This window comes from Colletotrichum aenigma (assembly GCF_013390185.1).
Source record: "Colletotrichum aenigma strain Cg56 chromosome Unknown KSG_Cg56_contig07, whole genome shotgun sequence".
Classification (NCBI taxonomy): domain Eukaryota; kingdom Fungi; phylum Ascomycota; class Sordariomycetes; order Glomerellales; family Glomerellaceae; genus Colletotrichum; species Colletotrichum aenigma.
Window position 1 is genome coordinate 4384406 of NW_023500913.1, and position 26085 is coordinate 4410490.

A 26085-nucleotide genomic window follows, 5' to 3' on the forward strand; every position below is an offset into this window, starting at 1 on the left:
ACGAGTTGTGATCGACATCGTCAAATGTGCAGACAAGGGAGCCCACGAAAATATGGGCACGCAACTCAGTCTCCACGCACGATGCACCCAGCCCAGCAGCGCCAGTTCTCCAGACCAGCGGCCACTTTACGCTTGAAAGACTTCCCCTCGCAATCTTGAGACGTTGATGCAAAATGTCACAGTTATGTGGTAAGTGTCGCCAAATCGAGAGGCGAATGAATGCGTTAGGCGCGCGATACCATGCGATGCAGTCTGCATCACGAACGTGGCCCAGCATTAGATGCTGCAGATGAGGCTGGCGAGCAAAGTTTTCAGCCAACCATGCATCGCCGTTTTGACTCCCACGGACAGGATCTCCAACGACATGGCCTCATTATCGCGGCCATGCGGTGAGGGCCAGACTCCGCTCTCCCAGCATCACATCGGACCTCACACCCAGAAGAGGGGTAGTTGAGGCGAAAGAAAGACGTATCTTAGGTACTTTGACAGCCCCAAGTTGACGATATCGAGGAATGACTTTGAAAAGACAACAAGACAGAGAAAGGCTCAAGGCAAGGCAAGCACTCTCGTCGTCAATGTTTCATGCAACCAAAGGGCGGTGGATGCGATCGGCCGAATCTGTATGCAAACCCTGGCGACATCTGAAGGGCAACCAAGCAACGGCTCCAACGCGAATTGCGCTAAAATGTCACTGGGTGGAGCCCCTGGAAGAAATCTGCATGAGTTCCGAGCTCCCGGCGACCTTCGTCAACAGGGATTCTCGCACCAGAGAAAAAACCGTCCAGGAAAGGTGCCTTGACGCGTCTGGCGACGAACCGGCCGTCGAGCGGTGAAGGCGGTCGTGGTGGTGGTCGAGGAGATGGTTGCGATTGTCTGTCCGTTGTCGCCATCCATCCATCCAATCCATACATTTGCTGCCCAACGTCGACCTTCCATCTCGTTTAGACCCTGCTTGAAAAACTCATGGTTCAGGTAGTTGGCCAGCCATCTGGTGGGCCGTATCCTCGGCGATTCCCAGGCTCTGAATGGGCATTTCGACTCTTCGACAGACTCACGGACGGCCAATATTGATTGTTCAACCGCCAACCAGTGGATCCTGATGGTCGTCGGGTCGAACCGACCAGCCAGAACGCAGAGTACATATAGATGCGCAGCCAGTCCTCAGGCTCGGTTCTGTTTTTATGTTCCTCTCCGTCTGATTCATATCAATCCGTTGTTGGTCCCGATACGATACCCGCGAGCACTGCATTCCTGGCTGCTCCATCGTTGCTTTGGCGGCTTCTCTTTTCCTTGAAGCGTTGGCCCATTTTCAGTTTTGTTTTGCATTTTTTCCTGTTCAAGTTCCGGCCTTCGATACCCTTGCCCAAAATGTCTCCAGCGCTTTTCGACACCAGGAGGAGCAACTCCGTCTCCCAAGAAACCACCACCGAGCGCCGCAAGTCCAACGGCTTTCTGTTCCTGAACAACAGATTCAAGAGGTACGTCCTGATGATATATATCTATTTTCTTCGTTTTATATACACGCGTCTTACTGCGTGTCTTTTTCCCCTCCTCTCCTCCCCCTTCCCCTCCCCCGCCTCATTCTTCAAGACAATGGATGCAGTTGTCTTGGGACACGCAAAAAGCGGCCTTCTTCACCGCTCTTCATGCTCCTCTTCGCTGCCCCTGGTCAAGTTGCCAGCATGTGCTCGCTACCCCTGGCTCTACGCTGGACCCTTCGCCCCGCCGTGACAGGCCCCGGCTTGGATGGGCGGGCGCCGCGGCTTCAAAGACACCCCACCAAACACCACCAAACGGAGCGTGCCTTGTGGTTTTCCAACGGCCAACGCTTCGTTTCGGATTTCGGGCCTGTCGAGTTGTCGGGTCCTGCATGTTTGACGTGTCTCTGCCCACGATATCCCAACTCCCATCGTCATCGACACCTAATGTCGCCACCTCCAATCAGCTTCCCTTCCATGTCTCTTACACGGGTGTTCGTAGTCCGCCAACACCACCCGGGGGCGACGCGCCCGACTCCTTTGGCCGGTATCGTGACTGGCCCGATGTCCATCATGCCTCCACGACTGACCCTCAAGGAGGGCGTCCCCTTTCTCCCCTCGCGAGACACCCCATCATAAGAGTGATGCCTCGACGGCCATCAGTCCCTCCCAGAGTCTCTTCCCTTCGGTAGCCAGCGTCCTTCTGCTTCGCCCTCATCTATTTCCATGCCTCCTCTACCATTCTGTCTCCCCCACTTCTCCATTGCGAAGAAGCACCTGAACCGGCCCAAGTTATTACGGTTGTCTCATACCAGGATGACTCAGAGTCTTTGTTTCTAACATGTTGTAACAGAGCTGCCACCACAAAGACCACCAACGAGAACGCCACCTCCACTCCCCCGACGCCCACTTTCGGCCCGGTCAAGGATGGAGCCAACGGCAACGGCAACGGCAATGGCTTTTTCAAGCGCACCGACTCTTCGCGGAGTATCCCGTCTCTGGCTCAGGTTGGCAACGACGAAGCTCCCGCCCAGCGACCCATGACCGCCATGCCCGGCCGTGAGAAGCCCTTCCTTGACAACAACAACAACAACAACAACAACAACAACAACAACAACAACAACAACAACAAGGAGCCCGTGAACGGCGAGAAGAAGGAGACCAACGGAGCCTCCGAGGTCGGTCCCAAGGGGGAGCCTGAGCCCGCTGCTGCGCCTGCAGCCGAGACAAACGGCAACGGTGCCGAGCCTGCTTCCGCGGCTGATCACCTCAAGGTTGAGAGCACCGCCGACGCCCACCCCACCGAGGACGAGGGTGAGTCATCCTCTGACGAGGAGGAAGAGGAGGACAAGAACGATGCCGAGGCCCAGGAGTCTCAGGGTGCTCAGCTTGCTACCCGTGCCGTCGTCGTTCCCGCCCGTGTCCCTACTCCCGAGGGCGACAGGAAGATCTCGTACCACGAGGATACCGACCTTCATATCAAGGTCCGCGATGCCAGCGGTGTTCCCACCGTGTTCTCCGTCCGCGCCGCGGCTCTCGCCACCGCGTCGCGCGTCTTCAGAGATCAGCTTGCGGGCAACACCGAGGGCATCATCGAGCTCAACTCTGCCGCCGACACCACCAGCGGCCTCGACACCCTCTTCTCGATCGCCCACTTCAAGTTCCACCAGCTCCCCACCAGGCCCAACGTCGACGTCCTCTACGACCTTGCCCTGGCCTCCGACAAGTATGCCGCCACGCATCTGCTGGTGCCCTTCATGAAGGACTGGATCGTCTCCCTGAACCGCCACGTCCTCATGGCCGGCGCCCGCAACGACGAGGACAAGACCCTCGTTCTCAGCTGGGTCTTTGGCGAGGCCCGCTGGTTCAGCCGCGTCCTCTCCAAGGCTGCCTACAAGTCCCGCCTGGGTCCCGACGGCACCCTCCAGGACTCCAAGGGCCGCCCCTGGAAGGAGCAGCCCATCTCCGAGGAGGTCATCGCCATGCTGACCGCCACCCGCGCCGAGGCCATTGACAAGATCATCAAGGCCGTCAGCAACCCCGTCCACCGCCTGCTCAACCCCTCGTGCTACCCCGGTGAGGAGATCCGCTACTGCCACGCCGGCACCGACGACGGCACCGTCGAGGACTGCGAGCAGCTCCTGCTCGGATCGGCCATCATGGGCCTGACCAAGGCGAGACTCTGGCCCGCGCCCGAGCCCGCCAAGATCAAGGTCAGCGCCGTCGAGCTCGCGAGAGCCTACAGCGAGGTCCGCATCCGCCGCTACCAGACCCCCGGCCTGCGCTTCAGGGACAGCCAACCCGACGGCGCGCCCGTCGAGGACCTCCACGCCAAGTGCGGCTTCGGCCACCGCGAGGCGCTCGAGAAGATCCTCAACACGCCCGCCAAGGTCGGTTCCAGTGTCGTCAGCCAGCTGATCACCCGGGCCAAGAAGTCCGGCGCGTTTGGCGAGGATCTCTTCTCCGACCTGAAGGAGTATGTTCAGGATGATGGCGTTGCTGTTGAGGGCGAGGACCTGAAGACGGACCCCGTCCACTACAAGCAGGTCCGCGACAGGACCAACGGCGTCCTTGCCAGCAAGGTTCCGGCTGATGGTAAGCTTTCTCCCGCCGAACAAGCTCTCGCAGTGTAGGATCCGTTCTAACAGCGCTCAGATGATGACGAGGAGGACGAGGAGGATACCTCCAGCTCCGACAGCGATGATGAGTAAACGATGATTAGAATGCTGGGTTTACGGATGTTAAGCGTTATGGAAATGTGTTTCGTTTGTTCCTGATGGTTTATGGCTTGCAATGTTCTCGTTTGTATATGATGGCTCTCAACATGATTCATTATGATCAATACCCTTAGATTGTCTCTAGATCTTATATCATCTGTTGCATGATCATGACACCGTGTTCACACCGCTCTTGACCATTGATGTAACGCGTGAGCCGTGATCCTGGTGATCCCTCACCGTATCTTGTGCAACTCGACGCGAAGGCATTTTGGGATCCTTATCACTGCGCCCCGTCAAGTTGAACACCACTATTCTTCTAGAGACGTAATTTCAAATTTGTTCATTTCATCTCCTACTTGGCCATTTCTGCATGTTTCAAAAAAGTTGCGTCCATGGGAGATTTTAGATCTCCCGACATTGCTTGACGCAACTGAGCATTATGCCAATTTGGTCTTCCCCTCTTCTCACGATATCTTGTCACGAATGCCATGATTGCCACATCTGCCACCTGCTGACAATTTATTGACTTGGCTCATTTTCTCTCTGGATGTTTCCCTCGAGCGAAGCGACAAACGAAGCGAATAGGGAAGCTTCCGGGAAAATGTCCCTCAGAACATGCACGTCATCAGATCACACGATGTCCTCAAAGTTACGCGCAAGATTGCACATGAACACCAAAGCAGGTTCGCTCGCGATTTTCGTCACATGATGATCGGTCCCACGAGCCTGCCCCTCCAGTTCAAGAAGCCATACGTTCTCACGATCAACACGTAGGAGTTCGTGCCTTTCCGTCAAGCCCACGATGCGGATGGGGCGTGATAGACAAAGCGAGGCATTGCAGCATGCGTTCGTCGGCGATTTCAAAGCACAGTCCCCGACCCCTGTGATCCTCGTGACGATGATGGAGACAGAGACCCTCCCTTTTCCTGAAGCATCCTGAACCATCCTGAACCATCCTGAACCATCACGAACATTCACGACCTCTCTTACCGCAACTTGGTTTGAACGGTGAGCAGTCTGCGGGCTGTCTACCCGGCTTGGTACGCTTCACGACGACTCCATCGCCTCTTTCGGCAACCGAATAGATACAATCACTATTCAACATCTGAAGGTGAGGATCGTGCGGGGCAAGCAGAGTGAAGCTATAACTGAACAGTCCACCAATCCCGATGCAAACCCCACAGCCCTGCACATTGGCTTGGGCCTGTGGGCTTGGTGGGCGGGTGGGCTCTTCCCCTCCCCGGATCCATTTGCAGACCCATACAATTGGCGGAATCGTTGCTCATTCGCTGGTGATGATCTCCGCGTCGAACCTCAGAGGTCACACGTGTACTCGCATCAAGACCGTGTTAGTCCAATGAGGGACACCCGGAGTCGCGTCCAAAGTTACAAAGTACATCAATCTTGGCCTCAGTGAGCAATCCGGCGGAAAACGATCTGCCACGTATGGTCTTCATTTGGACTATTGCCTTTTGTACCAATGTTTCTGAAGCGTCTCACCTTGTAGGCGTGATTGTATTGTAATGTTCTAGAGTGCCTACTCCATAATCTGGTGCTGGTGTTTTCCTATCAACACGTCCTCTCGGAGGATACAGGCGGGGGAGGCCTCAATCTGAATATGCAGCTAGGGTCTTGCCAATGGAAGGAAACTTCCGGTGAGAACCACCTGCGGTTGCCGATTCTAACCTCGATGTGTTGTGAGTTAATCGTGTGTTTTCACAGTAATGCTCGTTCAAGCTGGCAATGACACTCTGACTGAATCATGCGCTTACAGAACCCCGCGCGGCTAATATCGAGTTCAAGATCACTCTGATTGCTTTATCATCCCACTGAAGGACATGACAGCATGAAGATTTCGTGGAGTACGTTTCGTTTGCAGATTCGGTAGAGGTATCGGGCATCGGTGTTCCTTTAACATCGATACACTCTTCTGTCCAACCACTCGCCTTTCGCCTCTCCGCCTCATTCCTCATGTCCACGCAAACATGTCCCAAACGTTCTAGACGTGCTTTTAGGCTGTTCAATGTGTACGTACCAAACCTAGATTCTGCATGAAGTCAGTTCAAATGTAACGTATGGAGGCTTGCCAAAGGTTGAACATGGATTGATTTACGTCAAGAAGGTGAATAAAAGGTCGTTCTGTGGTCTGTAGATAAAATTGTGCCGAGTAATCATGAGATATACCAGCAGCAACATCATCGTTTGGGATGAAAATCAGCATGGCAGGTGAGCAGAAAGGAGGTGCCGCCACGGGGAATTTAATTACAATTTCCGGACATTTTGCAACTCTCACGAGCAGACGTTCACGGTGTTTTGCTTTTGGTACGTCACCAGGCATACTCCGTACATGCACATAAAATGCATGCAGCCTATGGGTTGTCACACAGCAACACTACTCGACCGCCTCATTTTCTGACTGGACGGACGAAAAGGGGCCGCTGCAGGCCTGCATAATCCTCCCGGCCATCCAGCCACGACAGCCGCAGCAAACACGCCTCAGCATGAAATGCGGGCGATTTGTTTTCAGCAGGTCGACAGCTGCGCGATTGAGCCTCAGGTGCGTGGCAGATGCAGATTGTTCCGTTTGCTCTCATGGATCATTTCGCTTCAAGTTTACTCAGCAACACACACTCTTTTCGCATAGACCTTCTAGATCCAGTGTCATATGAACAACAGCATGCAAGGAGTCGAAGAAGGGGTTCTAGATGAGATTCTGGTGATACTCTAGCGCAGTACATCCGTATGCATGTCGTCGGGCCCGGGAAGATGGAAGTCGCGCTTCCTTGTTATCGCATCCGACAGGGCATGTGTACCGCCACTTGGGTCTCATAGCCGGCCAATGAAGCAAAACTGGTGGATCGATACCCGTCGAAGAGGAAAGGCGGGATGCGAAAGCCGCCGTCTATTCCCGAGCATCGATCTGATAAGCCGGGCATCAGGATACAGTCAGACCAGCGGATGGCGAGAGTCATTCTGTTGCTCCCATATTGGCAGTCATCAGCAGACAAAGACAATGAACGTTTCCGATTTGGCCGGCAAGAAGCTTTTCACGAATCATGAAATACACACACTTTCCCTTCATCTCTTCGACACAAACCAAGGCAAAGGAGAGCAGCAGACCGGCCAGGGTCCATGGCTCGGCCCGCACAACAGACGAATCAACAGACACCACGTCCAAGTCCAGACCCCCCGGTCGCCTCCGGGAGCTTGCAGGTTGCAGTGAAATGTCCGCCAACGTCCAATGCCGTGCGATCTTCCAGACGGATCCCTGTCCATTTCGTCCCAACTGTCCCAACCTGGCCCGAGCAAAGCAAAAGGAACGATGCCCAACCCACTATCGCAACACGCCATGCGCACAAAAACTGGGAAAAAATAGAATCAGGCCTGTCGAATTCAATTCCGCCCGTTTGCCTCGTATAATTGACTGGTTGGTAAGCCTGGTTCCCCCAAATTCCTGACTCATCTTAGCGCAGAGGAGCCTGGGTGATACGCTTTCCTTTTCCCTTGTGGCCCGTTCAACCCCTGCAAAATAGGGCTTCCGGCGCGTTTGGCCCTCGAAAGAGGAAGCCAAAACAGAGACAAACGGCTGTAGACAGTCGTTGCTGAAGAGATGACTCTGAAAAGTGGAAAACAGGAGGCAGAGCAAAATTTGGAGCAGAGCGCGGCTTAGCAAAGCCAAAACATAGGCTGCTGCGCCCGGAGAAGAAGAGACGGTCCAGCAACAGGAGACTTACACATGTTTCCGTTTCGCCACTTGTGAGATATTGCACAGTTGTATCCGGAGCTCGACTCTCTTGATTGCCCAGGCTTAGTTGCCCAAACCCTTGGATGGCCACCCCCTGGCCTCCCGCATTTTGGGCCCCCGGCAGGGCGGGACGTGACAATGGATACCAGACTGGGGCCCGATAGTCGATGGGGGCGGTCCTAGAACCCTGGAAACTGTGGTTTGCTCCTCCTGACAGCCAGACTGCCCAATCAGCCCAAGGTATCCTTGCTCGGGGTCGAGCAAGTGACGACGTTGCGTTTGCAGTTTGGACGCCGTCTTGTGTCCCGGATGTACGCTGGGCTTTCCCGTCAAACGGCTCTCGAACAGAAACCGTGGAGGCACACGTCGGGCCCGCTCTGGGCCACGCCTCACCCCTGGGCGTTGGCCCGAAGGGCTTGTCCATGCCGTGTCTCGAAAGCTCGAGGGCTCCCCGAGGTTGGTCGGTGTATGTGCCCTATTGGACGGGGCTAAGCGCGTTGGGGCTGGCCACGGATGAAGGCGGGCAGTGTCGAATATCATTTCTGCCGGTTGGGCTGGTGTTGTACGTAGATCGCCCTCCCTGCCTCTCCCCTTTCTTCCCTCCCACAACAACACTCTCTGGATACTTCGACAAAAAACGACTTGCCTGCTGCATCCAGACTCTCACCCGATCTCATCATTCTTCTGATTGTAGATCCGCAGACCCGATATGCAACTTTACCCCTCATCAACTTACCGATACACTTTCAATGTCACCCGCAGATTCCACCAGCCCCAGATCCGACGTCCAGCTTGGCACATAACTTGAGAAAACCACAGAACTATTATACCTTATCTTACCAGAGCCTCCGCTCCTGAACAAACTCCACCCATCATCTTCATTCATCACCAACTCCCATGGCGCCAACTCGTGACGCCGTGCCCAACAAGGGCCGCCCGGGCATCGCCCGCTTCGGCAAGCAAAGACGGCCCTCAGTCTCCGTGCCAGATGGCACATCTATTGAGATGATCGATATGTCTCACGCCAACATCTCCGACGTCTCACTCGTCGACCACTCTTCAGACAACAGGTCCGACCTGAGCACCAGCACATCCGGAAGCTGGAGACGCAAGACCCCCAGCGGCAAGCCTCTCCTGTTCAAGCCCCCTTCCCTCCGCTTCCGGGGTCGCCCTGAGATTGAACGACCATGGAGACGTTCCAACGAACAATCTTACCTATCCGGTGATGAGAGTCACGACTCCGATAACGAGTCAAAGTACAGCTTCGACACTCAGTCTACCGTCACCAACGCAACCAGTGTAGCCTCCTCCGACGAGGACTACTACCCCCCAAAGACCGACACCACCACCACCGCTCGCCCTAGGCCTTCCATCACCTTTGCCCCACTCCCTCAAACCATCTCTCAAGAGAAGCAAGTCGTGAAGAGAGCCTCAGCACCTGTTGCCCCCGCCAAGCCAGCAAAGCTAAGGGGAGCTCGCATTGACATTGCCGCCCCTGTGAAGAAGACCCTGCACATTGAGATCAAGGCACCCCCTGCCCCTGCTGCCCTTCCCGCTCCCCCTTCTGTTCCCCGCATCACTCATGAAGAGCTTCGCGAGCGTGAGAGAGTTGAGGAGGATCTCCTCAAGGAGATCTCACGCATGAGAGATGAGACCAAGAGCCTTCTCGGCAGACAGTCCGCCACCGACAGGAGACTAGAGGATGCCCTTGACCGACTTGACATACTTCATTCCGATAAGGAGAGGGCAGAGAGGCAGCGCAATGAGGCTCTTGAAAGCCTGAAGACACTATCTGCCGACAAGGGCATGATCGAGAAGCTGCACAGGGATGAGCAAAAGCTCAATGACAGAATTACACGCGACTTGACCAGAATTACTAGCGACTTGGAGGTGCAACTTCAGCTTCTCGATGACGCCAACAACCTTCTTCACGAACATGAGATGAACCTCGAGGGAGTCAGGAAGGAGCGCGATGAGCTCCGCGACGTCGCGGCTGAGTTGGAAGCCAAATCAACCGAGCTGGAAGCCAAGACAAGCGAACTTGGATCCAAGTCAAACGAGCTCGCCGCCAGGTTCACTGAGCTCGAGTCCAAGTCCAGCGAGCTCGAACAAACTCTCGCCTCTGAGAGAGACGCCAAGAACGAGATCTCATCCAAGTACTCCACTCTCGAGAATGACTTCGCCGAGCAGAAGAAGGAGAGAGAGCATTTCGAAGCTCGCTGCTCCAACCTCGAGAAGGATCTCGGTGACCTCGGCGCTGTCACCAAGGAGACTGAGCGTGCTCTCATTGAGAGGATCGCAGCCGCTGAATTGACCAGAGACGCCCTCAGGATTCGCGTCGCCAGCCTTGAGACCGACCTTATCAAGAGGGGCACTGAACTCGGCGACGTCACTTCTGAGCGCGATCTCCTGCGTATGGAGCTCGACAGATACAAGCCCCAAGTCGACTCACTTCTGAAGGAAAACGGAGGCCTCACCGAGGCTAACAAGAACCTGCAGGTTCGCATCGATGAACTCGATGAGCAGAAGAAGGGACTTGAAGCCAGCGTCGAGCAGCTCGAAACCGAGAAGAAGGGCATTCAGGAGCGCTTTGACGCCATCGAGGTTGAGAAGCAAGAGATCGTTGTCAGGTTCACTGAGCTTGAGACCGCCAACACCGATCTCCAGACCCGGTTCGAGAGCCTTGAGATCACGAAGGGTGAGCTCGAGATCGGCAAGGCAGAGCTTGATACCCGGGTCAAGGACCTCGAAGGTGTACAGGCCAAGTATGACAAGCTCCAGACGCGCATCGATACCATGAAGGAGCGCAACACCACGCTGAAGGAACAGGTTCAGGGCCTCCTCAGTGACCAGGATGACCATACCTCTCAAATTCTCCGTCTCTGGGATGAACGAGTCGGCCTTCAGTCAGAGATTGGGTCTCTCAAGGACGAAAACGCTTCCTTGGCCGGAGAGAATGCATCACTGGTTGACGAGAACGCTTCCCTGGCTGGAGAAAATGCGTCGCTGATTGACGAGAACGCGTCATTGAAGGACGAAAATGAGTCCGTCACCAGCGAGCTCCGCCGCGCAGAGTCTCTCATGGGCTCTGCTGCTCCATCTATTGCCCCTTCAGTCATTTCCGAGAGCGATGCTGGCAGCGACGCCGGTACCGTCAAGGCCGATGATGATGCTGCCCCCGCGCCACCTGCCCCCGAGGATGCGCCACCGGCACCGCCTGTTGAGGAGGTCATCATTGTCGAAGAAGAGGTCAAGGACGACGCCAAGTCTGTGGCTCCGTCTCAGGTTGACAAGGCGATACCCGAGGTTGAAGCTGAGCCCGTTCCCGCCCCGGCACCGGAGGCCGAGGCCGAGCCGGCCGCTGAGAAGGCCGAGTCCGTGGCCTCCTCTGTCCCCGAGCCCGCCGTCATGGAGGAGCTCCGTCAGAACATTGCCGAACTCCAGACGCGCAACGACCAGCTTCAAGAAGAGACAGTCAAGCTTGGCTCCCTCACCGCCGAGAGAGACGAGCTCGCTGCCCGCGTCGCCAACCTCGAGCCCCTCACCGCTGAGAGAAACGATCTCGCTGCCCGGGTTGCCAACCTTGAACCCCAGAGAGATGGCTTGAACGCTCGCATCGCCGAGCTTGAGCAGGAGGCAAACCAAGCTCCTGTGCTCCGCCAAGAGAACCTGTCGCTGACGGCCCAGCTTGGCGCGGTCAACGCTCAGCTCGACGGCCTTCGCGCAACATACGAGGCTACCGTGGCCGAGGTCGTCGGCCTGCAGCAGCAGATTAAGTCGCTGCGCGGACGCGTCGCCTCGCCGTCCGGAGATTCCAAGAAGTCATCTTCGCGCACCAAGACCAAGGACAACGACAAGAAGAAGGAGCAGCTTGTCGTTATCCGTGATCCCAACGAACGTGGCAGGATGTAAGTTATCCTCCCCTCTTTTCTTTTTTGAAGAATGCCTGGACATGATGCTAACTTTCGTCTTCAGTCAAGTCATTCGCCGAAGCGACTTGCGCGCGATGCGATCCTCGTCCCAGTCGGAGGGTGACAAGAGCGATTAAACCAGTCGCAAACAATTATTTCATTAGGTATATGGTGCAAGGATATACACATATGTAGTGATAGGGGTTTACGGTAGCCGCATGGCGACGATTGAATGATTATGGTAGCGTTTCCTTTGTTTCTTTTCATTTGTTCGGTAGCAGCATGGGGCAGTATTGGCCACCATCACGAGTTCTTTCATTCACATATTTCCTTTGTCACGGCTGGGTACGGGAATGGAACGGATCGGAACGGACTAGACATGTAACGGATTGCATGGACGGACTTGGGTCAGAAGGGTGCTCTCGGGAGCGCATTAAAACATGCATCGTGTAGATTTCGTGTGCCGTGTAGCAAATAGTTCTAGATAGCGTCAGCTCCTGTTGTAATTCCTATTACCATCTAATCAACCGTTTGCCTCCGTCGCGCCTCGACCTCTCCTTCGGATACCTCGGGCTTGGTCTAGGCCACTTGACGAGGCGAATCTCGTTTGACAACGTGAGCCGCCACCAAGTGGCTTGCCTCTTACCCGGATAGGTGAGCGCCGTGGCGTGTGTCGATTTGAGTGAGCGCAAGCCAGGGGCAAACTCGAACCAATCGAGGTGATCGGTCTTGTGGTGCGGGAACTAAGCAGCTCGCGTGGCCGCCAGTGGAAGTTGAAGCCCAATAGTTCGCGACATGTGGCGGATCAATGCTCTCCTTATTTTCCAGGAATTAATCTCCCAGAGCTCCCACGGGCTGACAATCACTCGTTCATTAGATCAACCACAACCAGGCCACTTTGTTGAAACCGTGGATGAAGAGATCTGCCCCCGTCTCAAACGAGCCAAGCTTTCTCACCCGTCTGTCCCGGCTAACCAGCACTTCGCCGGTAGCGCCATCTCATCGTCCGCATCGGGTAGCGCAATGTAAAACCGACCCCTTGGGAATTGCGTGAATACCCCCAGCGGCGTTGAATCCGGGGGCGTCTCATAGTCTTGGCACCCCGGATAATAGTCGTATCGACGATGGCATTCTGTAAAGACTGTCTTCGGACGGTTCCCGCCCCAACAAAGCCCAGTGTATGATATCAGGAAATTCCCAGAACCCGGGCTGCCTTCCGGTAATGTTTCCAGGTGAACGGACTCGGCATTCAGGTCGTTTGCGGATTCCTGCCTGGGCTGCCATGCAACTGCCCCTCAACGAGCTAACATTCCCATGCTCCGCCCCAGGAACCAAGAAGCTGAAGAATTGAAAAAGATTGGACGGCGAGATGTCTCAGTCACGGATATGGTTTGGCTTGTGGCTGCAAACAACAACGACACATTCCTATGTGGGCCTATGATACGAGAACGGGCTCTGTCTCGGTCAACCCGCTAGGAACGTAGCGTATTCCCACTGATCCACGAGTCTAATTCATGGCGTTTTGTCAAGTATATGAGGGGCGAGTCTCTCGCACCCCATCACCATGTTTCCTTTCCTCTCCAGCGCATTCAACTCATCGGACTCACACACTTCAACCGAACAAGCCAATCCACTCGTTGTCGATCAACCGTCTCTCACTTGAACAACTTTCAACCCTTCAACTCAAGTCCCCCCGACAATCTTTCCAACGTTCAAAATGAAGTTCTCCGCCGCCACCATCCTCGCCGTTGTCGGCCTCGTTGCTGCTCAGCTCGACGGTATCCCCTCGTGTGCCGTCACTTGCTTGAACAACGCCGTCACTTCCACCGGCAAGTGCCAGGCCGGTGACGTGGCCTGCTTGTGCAGTCCTGCCAACTACCAGGCCATCGTCACCGCCGGTACCCCCTGCGTCCTCGCCTCTTGCGGTGCCGAGGTTGCTGCCAGTAGGTCTTCCCGAGTAATGTCTTGTGTTAAGGAGTGATGCTAACTATGGCCATAGACCAGGTTCTGCCTGCCGCTGGCAAGATCTGCGCCGCCGTTGCTGGCGGTGGTGGCCCTGCCTCCTCTGCCGCCGCCGTCCCTGCCGTCTCTTCCGCCGTTGCCTCCGTCTCCTCCGCTGTCGTCGCCTCCGTCTCGAGCCGCGTCGCTTCTGCCTCCAGCAGAGCCGCCTCCATCACCAGCAGAATCTCTCAGGCCAGCGCCTCCGCTTCCGCCACCAGGACCGTTGTCGTTACCAGCGCCGTCACCAGTCGCAACGGCACCTCCACCGCCACCTCTACCGTCGCTCCCGTCACTGTCAACGGTGCCAACGTCCAGGGCCCCGTTGGTGTCCTTGCCATGCTGGCTGTTGGTGTCCTTGCTGCCCTGTAAGCAGTTCATGGCAGCAACATGTCATTCGCCTCTTGAAGGCGCGGCTTAGAAGCACTTCATTGTGCTTGAGCCCAGTATGGTGTAGCTGGAGTAAAAGCATGATAATTGGTATCTAGAGGAGGATAGATAGAAACCTTAATAATCAATCATCGCTTGATATCTTGGTGCTTTGTGTCAACGTGATAGTGCAAGAATCATGTATCTTGATGTCGCTATGTAGCGGGTACTTGAATGCGCTATCCGGATTCCCCTATCCTTCGAAGCCCATGATAATATGCTCAATCAATCTCTGAACTCCCTGATTGTATTTTCATCCCAATTGTGCTCCTTGCGCACTTCCAATCGCACTCAATTCCAGTCGCTGGTTTGCTTGTCTTCCTGCAAGGGCAAGTCATTGCCCTAGCCACTGATCTCTTGGGCGATGCTGGCTCACGGTGCGTCTTGTCTGGACTTGGCCTGCGCTTCCTCATCGGTGATTCCAGGTGTGTCCTTCTTATAATGCGTATTGATGAGGTGAAGCCTGACCGTGTCGTTCCTGGAAAAGCCTTTGTTGCAATGCACACACACGAGGGTATGAGCTCTTCCTCTTCCAGAAGGTCTGCGTGAGGTGTTTTGCTGTGTGGTGGTGCGTGTGCTGGCATTGCTACTCAGATCTGTGTCGGCCCCTCCTTCTTTCTCAGTAGAAGTTTGAGTCATGAGATTCTGCGCCTGGCTGGAGGAGCCAGAGGTGACGACAGTGGACGGTGAATTGTGTGGGCCGTCTGGCAGGGGAGTCCTCAGTTGTCTGATAGCACTTTTCAACGCTTCGTCGTGGAGGACAGTAGGACCAATGTTGGCTGTTGTGAGGTCTCTTGCGCGAACGACCCGGCCATCAGAGAGTAGAATCACAGCGCTGAAAATGTTAGCACCAGTCAATTCAGAATGTGGTTTGGTCAAATACTTTTTGAAAGGATCCGCCATTGTGCGTCTGACCTGATTGAGTCTTTGTTGTTGAGTGGACTGCAAGTGAGGTTGGTGAAGGATAGAAGGAGAAGGTTGAGAAAGAAGTGAGACAGGAAATAAAGAAGTGAAAAGTTTTCAAGCAGGTTCTGTGTGCGCGCGGAAGGAAGGACCGTCTCAAGAAGGGAGCACCTGCCTCAAGCTGTGAAGCTATTGTATGTTGGCCACTGAACTTTTGTCAGTGGGGAGAGTGAAAGGCGGGAAATTGTTTAAAGCACGGTTAGAAGAGATGGCCAAGAGTCAAATTCATCTAGATTCAATGCATAGCAAATGAGCCCTTCTCTGTTGAATAGATAATAAATCTGGGAATCAAAGATCTTTTTCAAAGCAGTGATACGAGACATAAGACAGAGCATTTCCCACAACTCTACATGAGTAATATCCAATGGTTGTAAATTCACTCGGATTTTACCTAGCTAATATCTAGATTGAATATACCGTCCTCAACGCTTCCTATCTTCACGAACCCCTACACGATGGTTCTTCCAAGGTGAAGCTGGCCTAATATAAACAGAAAGTGAAGTCTTGGCTAATGTGTGATGAGTTGGTATTGAACATGTCTGAAAACGCGGTTGGATAGCTGTGATTGCTGGTGTATCGGCCCAAGGCGTGGCGGAAGTGTGAACAGTAATTGCTGATATTGGAAACTTGGGTCAAACACCAAGTTTGAGAAGCACTTGGGGGTTTTATTCTTTCAAGAATGAAGACGCGCAGTCAACACAATACACTTCTTGATTTTAATTACATTGAAGTACTGGATCGCACTGTAATCTTCCTGGCCTTGTTCGCCTTATGTGGTGGTCTATTCGCATCACCCACATTGCCCATGTTGTCTGATTTACTTTCCTGGCTTTCTTGTCACAATGCTTGTTCAAGATCACCAGACACCTCGACCGCAGGCTCACCAAGACAACGACTCGGCGAAGTGTCGTTGCTGGGGGAGACGCGTACATGTAAGGTACGTACCTGGACACTCCAACGCGTCATCGCCATTCCCCCGGATGCATTTTCCATCATCCAAGACTTCGTCCCCTCACCATCATCCGACAGACGGACCATCAAAATCCATGTTGGGCGACACTTCCTACATGCCGTCGAAACCCCGGCTGGGAGCACAGCTAGTTCGCTGTAGTTACCAATCATTTACCGCGCGAGCAGGGGTTGTAGCTTGGGGTAAGGGGTAAGCGATGCTGATACGGCGGACCCCGCAGCTTCGTGCGACGCGCAGTTCGATCGAGCTCACCTCCGACCCTTGCGATAGCTATGCGACCAGCCTGCGGAGAAGCGTCGGCCTTGACTCGGTGTCAACGCCGTGTTGCAATCTACACGGCCTCTGATAGCTGATGTGCCCGTTCGTCGGAGAGAGCTATCAGGGGTTGAAGGATGTGCCCATTGGTCAATCAGAGCTAGCTCTGAGCTGCGAGGTCCCGAAAACTTCCCATGATCGTACCGAGGATCTTCGCGTCTTGGCTTTATTCTATGGGTATAAAAGCCATTGCTGCAGAATATTGGTTTGGAGTTACGTGCCAGACAAGTCAATCTTTCTTCTGCTCAGCAGCCATTTGACCTTCCTACTTCACGCCCATCATGCATCTCCCGCTCCTCTCCGGAGCTGTCCTGGGTCTCATCGCCCCTACACTCGCGATCCCCGTCCAAGACAGCCCTCGCCAGCGTCTTCTCGACGGAAAAGGCCTCCCTTCCAAATACCGGTCCAGCGCGCCTCCTTACACGCCCGGTCACAAGGACAAGTACGACGGTCCTGTTGACTCCGTCGGAGATGAGCTTGATCCCTTGCCCTACCGCAATGGACTCGGTGCTTCGGTCCTTGGACCATGGAACGAGGCTCGCTCCAGACAAAACCCAGATCTCGTTCGACCTCCCAGCACCGACCACGGCAATCTGGCCAACATGCGTTGGAGCTTCGCTGACTCCCACATTCGCATCGAGGTTTGTGCTCCATATTACGATGCGCTGCTGGCGCGGTTTGTGCAGGACTAACATACACCCTAGGAAGGCGGCTGGACCCGACAGACTACAGTTCGCGAGCTATCCACGAGCGTCGAGTTGGCCGGCGTCAACATGCGATTGGACGAGGGCGTGATCCGTGAGCTTCACTGGCACAAGGAGGCTGAGTGGGCCTACGTTCTCGACGGCAGCGTTCGTGTCACCGCGATCGACTACGAGGGAGGCAATTTTATCGATGATTTGAACAAGGGTGACCTTTGGTAAGACGCAGCCAACAAAGAAAGTCCAGTCTGCTTGATAGGAACACAACTGATCAAAAACATCCAGGTATTTCCCATCCGGTGTCCCTCACTCCCTTCAGGGTCTCGGCGAAAACGGCACCGAGTTCCTGTTGATTTTCGATGATGGAAGCTTTTCTGAGGAGTCTACTTTCATCTTGACGGACTGGCTTGGTACGACACCGTTCAATACGATTATTTGAGCAAATACTAACCGTACAAAAGCCCACACCCCTCGCTCCGTTATCTCCAAGAACTTCAACTTGGCCCCGGAAATTTTCGCTCACATCCCCGAGGGAGAAAAATACATTTTCCAGGGAACTACTCCTGGCTCGATCGGCCACGAGGCTCCCAACGGAAAGGGCGTCAAGAAGTCAAAGCATCAGTTCACTCACAAAATGCTTGCTCAAGAACCCAAGAAGACGTCTGGTGGACAGGTCAGAATTACGGACTCGAACAACTTCCCGATTTCGAAAACCGTCGCCGCCGCACACGCTATCATTGAACCCGGTGCCCTCCGAGAAATGCACTGGCACCCTAACGCCGATGAATGGTCCTTCTTTATTAAGGGACGTGCCCGTGTTACGATTTTTGCTTCTGAAGGAAACGCGAGAACTTTTGATTATGTTCCCGGCGATGTCGGTATTGTCCCTAAGAACATGGGCCACTTCGTCGAGAACATCGGCGACGAACCCCTCGAAATGCTCGAAATCTTCCGCGCCGACGAATTCAGAGACTTCTCACTGTTCCAATGGATGGGAGAGACACCCAAGAAGATGGTCATCGACCACCTCTTCGCCGAAGACCCCGAAAACGGCGAGAAGTTCTGGGAAAAGGTCCGCAGCGCCGAGAAAGATGAGATCACTCTGCCTGATGCGCTGGAGAAGGAAACCGATGGCACTCAGACCGATGAACTTTGAGGGAGCACTGCCACAATGGAAGTCCGGAACCCGGGAAACATGACAGCTTGGCTTTGAAGCCTGTGCTTTGGAGTTTTGTTTCGTTATCGACGATGAAACATTTGCAGCAAAAAAGTCATTGCAAAGTCTACAATAGTTGCTGATTGCTCAATAATACCATTTCATTATTCTTGGCAAATTGTCCATGATGCCTATAATTTCGGTCTGGCCGTTTTGTTCCATTCAGCCGAAACCAGAAATCCCCATCCTTTTTTTTTTTACGTTTTCAGCCGAAGAACAAGAGTCTCTAGAATCAACTCAACATACTTCCGTCATGAGATGGGCATACTCAGGGTATCCGTGCTCTCTGGTGACTCTGGTCCCATCTTTCGTCCAAACACTACGGGTTACTCAGTTGCCGCTGCCAAGCCTAGACTTTGTATCACCATTCAGTCAGCCGCGCATAGATCGCCTCCTTCGCTTCTCGAACTAGAAGCAGAACACGTATACACTAGCGGTCTATCAACAATAACGCTCTGTCTGGCCAGTCAAGACCCCAAATACTCTTGCCGACAGGTCTCCGAAGGATACCCGTGGCGAATACTTGTTTGCCGTGCTTCGAATAGATCTAATCTAGGAGAAAGAGGGGTCATGTTCGTGATCACTACCTCGGTGTGGTTGAACAGGAATGCCATAGGCTATCGCTCTTGCTGGGCTCCTTCACACCCCCCGCGACCCGCGGCCAGGCTCACCTCGCCAGGATCATTACCCCTCGCGCCCATGTCCTTGGGGCTTATCACCGGAGAGGTGTGAGCAGGAGACGGAAAAGGCAGAAGGATCAAGAAGGTGGTGACTCTGTCGAGCAGGGAGGCGCAAGGACGAACCCCGCACGATGGGAGGGACGCCGCCGAAGGTGAACACCATCACCACCGGGCCAATAGTTCCGTTTCAGCGGGAACGGGGGATGCGCGCACCGGAGCTGACAAGAGCAAGCTGCACGGCCAGACCCAGGCGAAAGGACGTCTTCGTCCAATCTTTTTCCGCAGCGGCAGAGGCGTGGGCGCTCTTGGATGGGTGAGAAGGATTCAAGGTTGCGCGGGCGATGGACACCGATTCCTATTCTTGGAAGTTGGAGATGGGAAGAGGGGTAAAGTGTGAATGGAACCGAGTGTGCTAGAAATGATGACAGCGGTTGGAGGATGTTTCTATGGATGGTTTAAGCAGCCAGCAGTAGCAGGCCAGCGACAAGACAAGCCCCTGGCAGAATTGAGCATGGAAAGCGAATGCCATCCCATCGAGGTTTGCATCCCACCCTCATTCGTCGTCGGTCTGCGCAAGCATACGCTGCTATTACCGAGCAGCCAGTCAACGGCGGCCTTTTTACAACAGACGAGTGCTGCAAGAACCCTGGTCGGTGTGACCGCTGCATCTTGATCGAACAGACGTACCGTACTCCGTACACAGACAGTGGTAACATCCATGACTAGGGATGGCGCATATGTAGAAACTCACGGCTCTTGTTGCTCCCCCCATCCCATGGCCCACAACCCGTTCTCGCCGAATCGGCCTCGTTAATCGCAGGCGGGTAGACTGCCATTTTGTGCCATTTCCTGCGTAGTAGCGCTGGCTCGATGCTGCCCAACCCCGGTCGGCGCCGGACACGATCCCGGTCATCCATGGCCGGAACACGGCACCTGATTCGCGGGCTTGGCATGCCACCTTTTGCCGGGGAAATCAAAAGCTTGTCCCTTCGTATCGAAGACAAGGCCTCGCTCCACTGGACAGGGAACTTCGGGAGGGTGTGAAGAGCCCGGTGGAGACCGCTTCCCACCGGCACACGACATCGTGCCTCGTCATTGCGCTCGTTAAGACTGTTCCTCCAGCGAGCGAGCCAGGCCCCTTGCTAGCAACCGATGGCCGTGACGGGAGCGCTATTGGACGGGTATGTACCCCGCGTCTTGGCCCATAGTTACGCGGCGGGAGGGGACTTGGTGGTGAGAATGAACGACGTGGGATTGCGCCCGCGTCAGACTAACGTGCGGTACATGTACGGCGGGCGTCAAGGAGGGAGGCCAGTCAGTACTCAGCAGAAGAAGAGGAACAAGAAGGGCGACTAGGCAGGCTGCGAGCACGCTGCCGTTTTGGGATGGTTACAAAAGCACCTTTTTTCGCTGACCGACGTCAAGCAGGCCCCATATTGCTGCTTACTATCTGGCCTTACTATGGAGACTTTGCCTTACATAGAAGCTCAACGGTGCATTTGCGGATGACGAACACCGGACCCAGTCTTCGTGGGCTAAGGAGAGGACAAGAGAGAGCCAAGTGGACGCTTGTCTTAGGACTGAGAGCCTGTTATCTCTTCTCGCCAATCCCGAAGAGGAAATTCGATATGGTAGCCGCCAAGAGCACCTTGGGAACCTATGCATGCAACCCAAGACCTACTACGCAGTATGGGGGTCATCCGAGGCGTCGAGAAAGAGCTTGGCTTGAAACATTTTGGGGACTTTGGGTTGCCAGCGAGCCCCTCGGCTTTTTCTTCTATGGGACCTTCGCACCCTTCGTTCTCTCGTTCTCTCTTCCCAAGGTGGTCGCGCGGTGGCGGGCCTCTGTCTGCGACACTACCTAATACTCGCACAGATTTGCGCTGTGCGACCGCCAAGACCGCCCATCGGTGCTTTGAAATTTGCAGAAACCACGAGGGAGCCAAGAGAATGGACTTGGCGGTTGTCTTAGCATTGCGGCTCTGGCACGCCAAGGATGGTGAATTCTGCCCATAAAGAGTTTAATGACTACAGGTGCTTGGATGGACATTGGAATAAACATGGGATGCTCAAGGTTTCCTGGTCTTTGAACATGGCGAATGAGGTGCCACGGCTGGCCATCTCAGCTGACGTGCTCTCCAACTCCAACGTCCTCGCCCTGCTGCGCCGTAACCATGTGTGTGTGCTATGAACGTACCGTCGTCGCATACCTAGTCTCGTAGGTAGTAGACGTGCTTCTCTCAATCAGCATCGAGTTCCCTTACTCCAACTATGCCATCCAAAGACGTCCCTTCCCTGGCCGCATGTGATCTGCGATCCCGTTTTGTTCGCCACGCCCTTGCTCTCCCGCGCTCTACAGCCGTCCGGTGGGCTGCTAGTTTCAAATTGAGTTGGATAGACATGCTACCTGCCGCATACCACTTTCAGTTCTCGGGCCTTATTTTTGGAGAAGAGACGGTCTTGGAGTTGCAGCACTTGTCACCCTTCCCAGGGGCTAGCTTGTTGACTTGACTGGTCTTCGTTCGCGGCGCGACTCCGTGCGAGGGGGCATTACCACCGCACGAACGCCCATCCCACCAATATGAACTGCGCGACGCTCAAATGACCAAGCCGTGATGAACTGCATTAGACCCGGTCACGTCGGCAAGTGAGGGGATCCCGAATGTCGTCCGAAGGAGGGTACGGCAGTTTCCTATGTAGTCGACGGTGATGGTGGTTGTACAGCCAGCCTCCATCCGTGATGTATGTCGTAGCTCTGCGGCTGCTGCTGTATCTGGGATTGCTTGGCTCACGCCTCCCAAGGCCCTGACCCCTCACCTCCCAACCCTCCTTCACGTCTGCATGAGCGTTCACTGTGCGGCAGCGCGGGCGACTTCATCCCAGGTTGAGGTCGCGTTTCCATATGGTCTGTGTTGCAACGGGAGGACTTGCGCAAGCGCGCAGCTGCAATGTGCGGATCAGATAGCAATGCATTCTCAAGCATAAAGAACACCTCCATCAGCATCACAGCGGGGCTGGATGGCTTGTTGTTATCTCTGGATTGTCAGAACATGAGTTGAAGAGGCCGGGAGTAGGGCCGACGACGATTGCACCATCATCTGTTATGAGAAGGATATAACCATCTCAACTGTTTGAAACCAACCTGTCTGTTCTCGAACGATCAAAGCAAACAGCTCAGACACCTCCTTCTCTTCTTTCTTCTCTGCTCCCGTTTTGGCAGACCTCGTTGTCAAGATGTTCAACTTCAAGGGAAAGATCGAACATGCCCAGGACGAGTTCGTGACGGACGCCAGCATCAGCCGGGCCCGCGACTTTGTTGTCTCAGGGGCGCCCAAGCTGCCTTCCGCCGCGGGCGTCTACCTCCTCGAAAAGGTCCCAATCGTCCAGTGGCTGCCGAAATACCAGCCCAAATGGCTCATCACAGACTTCATCGCCGGTCTGACCGTCGGTGTGATGCTCATTCCGCAGTCCCTGGCCTACGCCAAGATTGCAACCATTCCCATCGCCAACGGTCTGTACTCAAGTTGGCTCCCAGCTGCCTTTGCGGTGATTATGGGAACCTCAAAAGGTCAGTTCAGAGCGAAGAAATGTGACATCATGATTCATGGAGATTTTCTAACCTTGCAAAAACTTCAGACCTCTCAACCGGTCCAACCTCCATTCTGGGTCTCCTGACTGCAGAAATCGTACACGACCTCAGCGAAGAAGGCTTTGATATCACCAAGATTGCCACATCCGTCTCCCTGTTCGTCGGAGTCTACTCTCTCGTCATTGGTCTCTTCGGGCTCGGTTTCCTCCTCGACTACGTCTCCTTCCCGGTCCTCACAGGCTTCATCTCAGCCGCAGCTCTTGTCATTGCCTTTGGCCAGGTTGGCTCTCTCGTTGGACTGTCCAACGTGCCGTCAGGAGTTTTCAACGTCATCGGCGACGTCTTGAAGCGTCTTCCTGACTGGGATGGACCGACCTGTGGCGTTGGTCTCGGAACTCTCATCATCCTCATCGGTCTCGAGAAGGTCGGCAAGAAATGGGGCAAGAGGCATTTCGCCATCAAGCTCCTCGCTAATTCCCGTGCCGTCATTGTTCTCGTCATCTTCACGCTCATCAGCTACCTCGTCAACCGCGGCCGCGATAAGGCTGACTATGTCTGGAAGGTCAGCCAGGTTAGCACCCACGGCATCGCGAAGCCCCACGTCCCCGAGTCAAGTCTTGTTGCGAAGGTGGCGACGAGGGCCGTGGCACCTCTTGTGGCCAGCACTCTCGAGCACTTGGCCGTCGGCAAGGCTTTCGGAAGGAAGAACAACTACCAGATCGACCAGAGTCAGGAGCTGAACTACCTCGGTGTCGTCAACATCGCCAACAGCTTCTTCAGCACGATGCCCGTCGGTGGCGCCATGTCCCGTACCGCCGTCGCATCTGAGTGTGGTGTCAAGAGTCCCCTCAACGGACTGTTCACGGCTGGCTTCATCCTTCTGACTCTTTACGTCCTCTCCCCGGCTCTGTACTGGCTTCCTTCCACGACCCTGTCTGCCATTATTGTAAGTTTTTATCGGACCAACAGAGACATACGCAATACTGACAAAGCCCCTTTTACAGATCATGGCTGTTGTCCATCTTTTCGGCCCCCTGTCCCTCTTCTACCGCTTCTGGCGCATTTCCTTTGCCGACTTCGTCGCCTCCATGATTTCCTTCTGGGTCACTATCTTCGTCAGTGCCGAGATCGGCATCGGTGTCGCGGTCGCCTGGTCTGTTGCGTGGACAATGCTGCGTTCAACATTCGTCAAGCCCGTCATCCACTCCAGCTCCAACGAAATCACCACTTCCATCCCGCAGCCCATCACCCGCATCACTGCCAGCGGTCCCCGTCGCGGCAGCGCTCCCGCCACGGGCACCCAGACCGAGAACACGGGCATCTCGATCCCCGGCGACACTATTGTCGTGGACTTCAACGACGCCGTGTTCTTCCCCAATGCCGAGCGCGCCAAGAACACGACCCTCACTGCGATCAAGCTGGTGTATCCCCGCGTGGAAAGCAGTCTCAGCCAGGACGACCGTGACAGGCATTGGAGCGTGGCGGCGGAGAAGCGGCTCGAGAGGCTGCGGGCGCAGAAACAGGTCCGCCTCAAAGAGACACCGCTTGCCGTTGTCGTATGGGACTTCACGATGGTGCCCTTCATCGACACCTCTGGCATACTGACGCTGAAGGAATTGAAGGACGAGATTCGCGTGCACTCCGGCAAGAGTGTGCAGATTCGTATGGTGGGCATGTCGGACAAGGTCCGCAACCGGTTCTGGAGAGCGAAGTGGAACTTGGTCGATTTGGAGGAGTGGCGAGAGGAGGACGCCGACCTGGTGTACCCGTCCATGGAGTCGGCGATCTGGGATCGTGACAGCGAGTCGGGTGCTGATGCCTCAAGCGAGAAGAAGGGATAAAAGTCTGGGGCGGGAATACCGCGGTGGTCCGAGCAAAGGAAGGGCAATGAGCGATGATACGTATTTCCTAGTATGATGTTCAACAAGATACCTCTGTTCATTTCAACTGGCGAAGCGTCTTGTAAAACAACACACGATTGAACGCTCGATTGATAAGGTTCCAGTGGCTCACGTGGATAAAATGCTGAAAAGACCTATGGATTCCTCCAGCGCATCATTTAAGTGATGAAATACGCGTCCAGTAGTTGATCAAAACCGACCCTCAAAACCAAACGAACTTGACCTGAACGGCAACAACAGCGACAAGCACCGCCAAGATGAATCCGGCGACAAGACTATCTGTTTCTTCACCCAGTCAGCAGGAGGAACCTACTGGTAATTCACACTAGAAGTTCTCAAACGCAAATCTTGCCACACCCTGCATCCGTGATGTCGTCGCGCGTGCCTTCCAGTTCCCGACAAAGCGCACGAATCTCGAAGCCTTGGGAGCCGGCGAAGCCAATTCACCCAGGGCCCTCACCTGTCAGAGTTCTTGGTTCCCTGAAGGGGTATGACCACCGGACACATCCCAGACACACATTGAAGTGATTTGATCGAGACCGCCCCACAAGATCACCCCCCGAACGAGAGCATAGCGAATGACCTTCAGCTGGTTTAAGGTGCAACGAGACAAACGAACCATCCCGAGCCAGAGGTGGCTGAGGATCCCGACGCCATTGTCTGACAAGAGAGCGTCTCTGAAGGACGATGCCCCGACTCACAGTTGAGCGGTTGACCGAGCCAAATGGTCCTGGCAGTCGAGCATGCTCCAGAGCGATATCTCAGGCCAAACCTCTCGACGACAGGCGAGTCTTAGGGCTCAAAGGTGGACAGACAGGAAATGTGGAAGAAGTGCAAGAAAAACGAGGCTGGGAATGGGCTTACCTGGCTGAGATCGCAACCCAGGATCTCTTCCAAGATCTCGTCGGGGACATCATCGCCGGGCTCCTTGATCATCTTGCACTGTCTCACTTCAGGAGATGCCATGTTGTCGTGCTATTGCGAGAGGTCAGTAGGCTCGGATGGCAAATTTGAAGGGGACTGAGGGGTGCGCACGGCGGATGGAAGACTTTGGAGATGGGGTGGCGGAATTTGTAGGAAGAATGGAGAGTGGGAAAGACTGAGAGAGGCAAAAGTGGAAGAAGTAAGCAGGTGTCGGGAGAATGGCAAGGGGGAGGGTTGGTATTTGACCGACGCCCACGCACAAACGCAGACGAAAAGAAAAAGAAAGGTCAAGTTGAAAACGAAGAGTCTCAAAAGTCCGAAGGTGAGAAAAGGGTGAAGTTTTGGAGTGCTGAGATTGGTGTGGGTGGGTGGTAAGAAGGCAGGAGCAGGAGCAGGAACTGGGCAGGAACGAACATGAGGAAGGTGAGAGGGCAGGAAGTTCGGCGCGCGGCTGGTTGACGCGACGCGAACCAGCGAGCAGAAAAATAGAGGACAAGTAAAAATCAAAATCCCGTAGGAAGAGAATCTGTTTCGCGGTACTTACC

The 26085-nt window shown here is 54.7% G+C and overlaps 5 protein-coding genes across 5 annotated transcripts; all 5 read left to right on the forward strand.

Annotated features, from left to right (window-relative positions):
- Positions 1-1368: 1368 nt before the first annotated feature.
- CGCA056_v011468 (uncharacterized protein) lies at positions 1369-4189 on the forward strand (the record flags this gene model as incomplete). The annotated part of the gene is made up of 3 exons (XM_037326714.1): positions 1369-1478; positions 2332-4073; positions 4134-4189. 3 exons carry the CDS (start codon positions 1369-1371, stop codon positions 4187-4189), a joined length of 1908 nt encoding a protein of 635 aa, XP_037175169.1.
- Positions 4190-8840: 4651 nt separating this feature from the next.
- Positions 8841-11991, forward strand: CCDC88A (Girdin; the record flags this gene model as incomplete). The annotated part of the gene is made up of 2 exons (XM_037326715.1): positions 8841-11851; positions 11919-11991. The coding sequence occupies 2 exons, from the start codon at positions 8841-8843 to the stop codon at positions 11989-11991; spliced, it is 3084 nt and encodes a 1027-aa protein (XP_037175167.1).
- A 1580-nt stretch (positions 11992-13571) lies between these two features.
- On the forward strand, positions 13572-14224 carry CGCA056_v011470 (GPI-anchored CFEM domain protein; the record flags this gene model as incomplete). The annotated part of the gene is made up of 2 exons (XM_037326716.1): positions 13572-13797; positions 13854-14224. 2 exons carry the CDS (start codon positions 13572-13574, stop codon positions 14222-14224), a joined length of 597 nt encoding a protein of 198 aa, XP_037174941.1.
- A 2586-nt stretch (positions 14225-16810) lies between these two features.
- oxdC-0 (Oxalate decarboxylase OxdC) lies at positions 16811-18386 on the forward strand (the record flags this gene model as incomplete). The annotated part of the gene is made up of 4 exons (XM_037326717.1): positions 16811-17170; positions 17234-17448; positions 17516-17640; positions 17692-18386. 4 exons carry the CDS (start codon positions 16811-16813, stop codon positions 18384-18386), a joined length of 1395 nt encoding a protein of 464 aa, XP_037174943.1.
- Positions 18387-22360: 3974 nt separating this feature from the next.
- On the forward strand, positions 22361-24556 carry CGCA056_v011472 (putative sulfate permease; the record flags this gene model as incomplete). The annotated part of the gene is made up of 3 exons (XM_037326718.1): positions 22361-22694; positions 22763-23661; positions 23720-24556. 3 exons carry the CDS (start codon positions 22361-22363, stop codon positions 24554-24556), a joined length of 2070 nt encoding a protein of 689 aa, XP_037175316.1.
- Positions 24557-26085: the final 1529 nt, after the last annotated feature.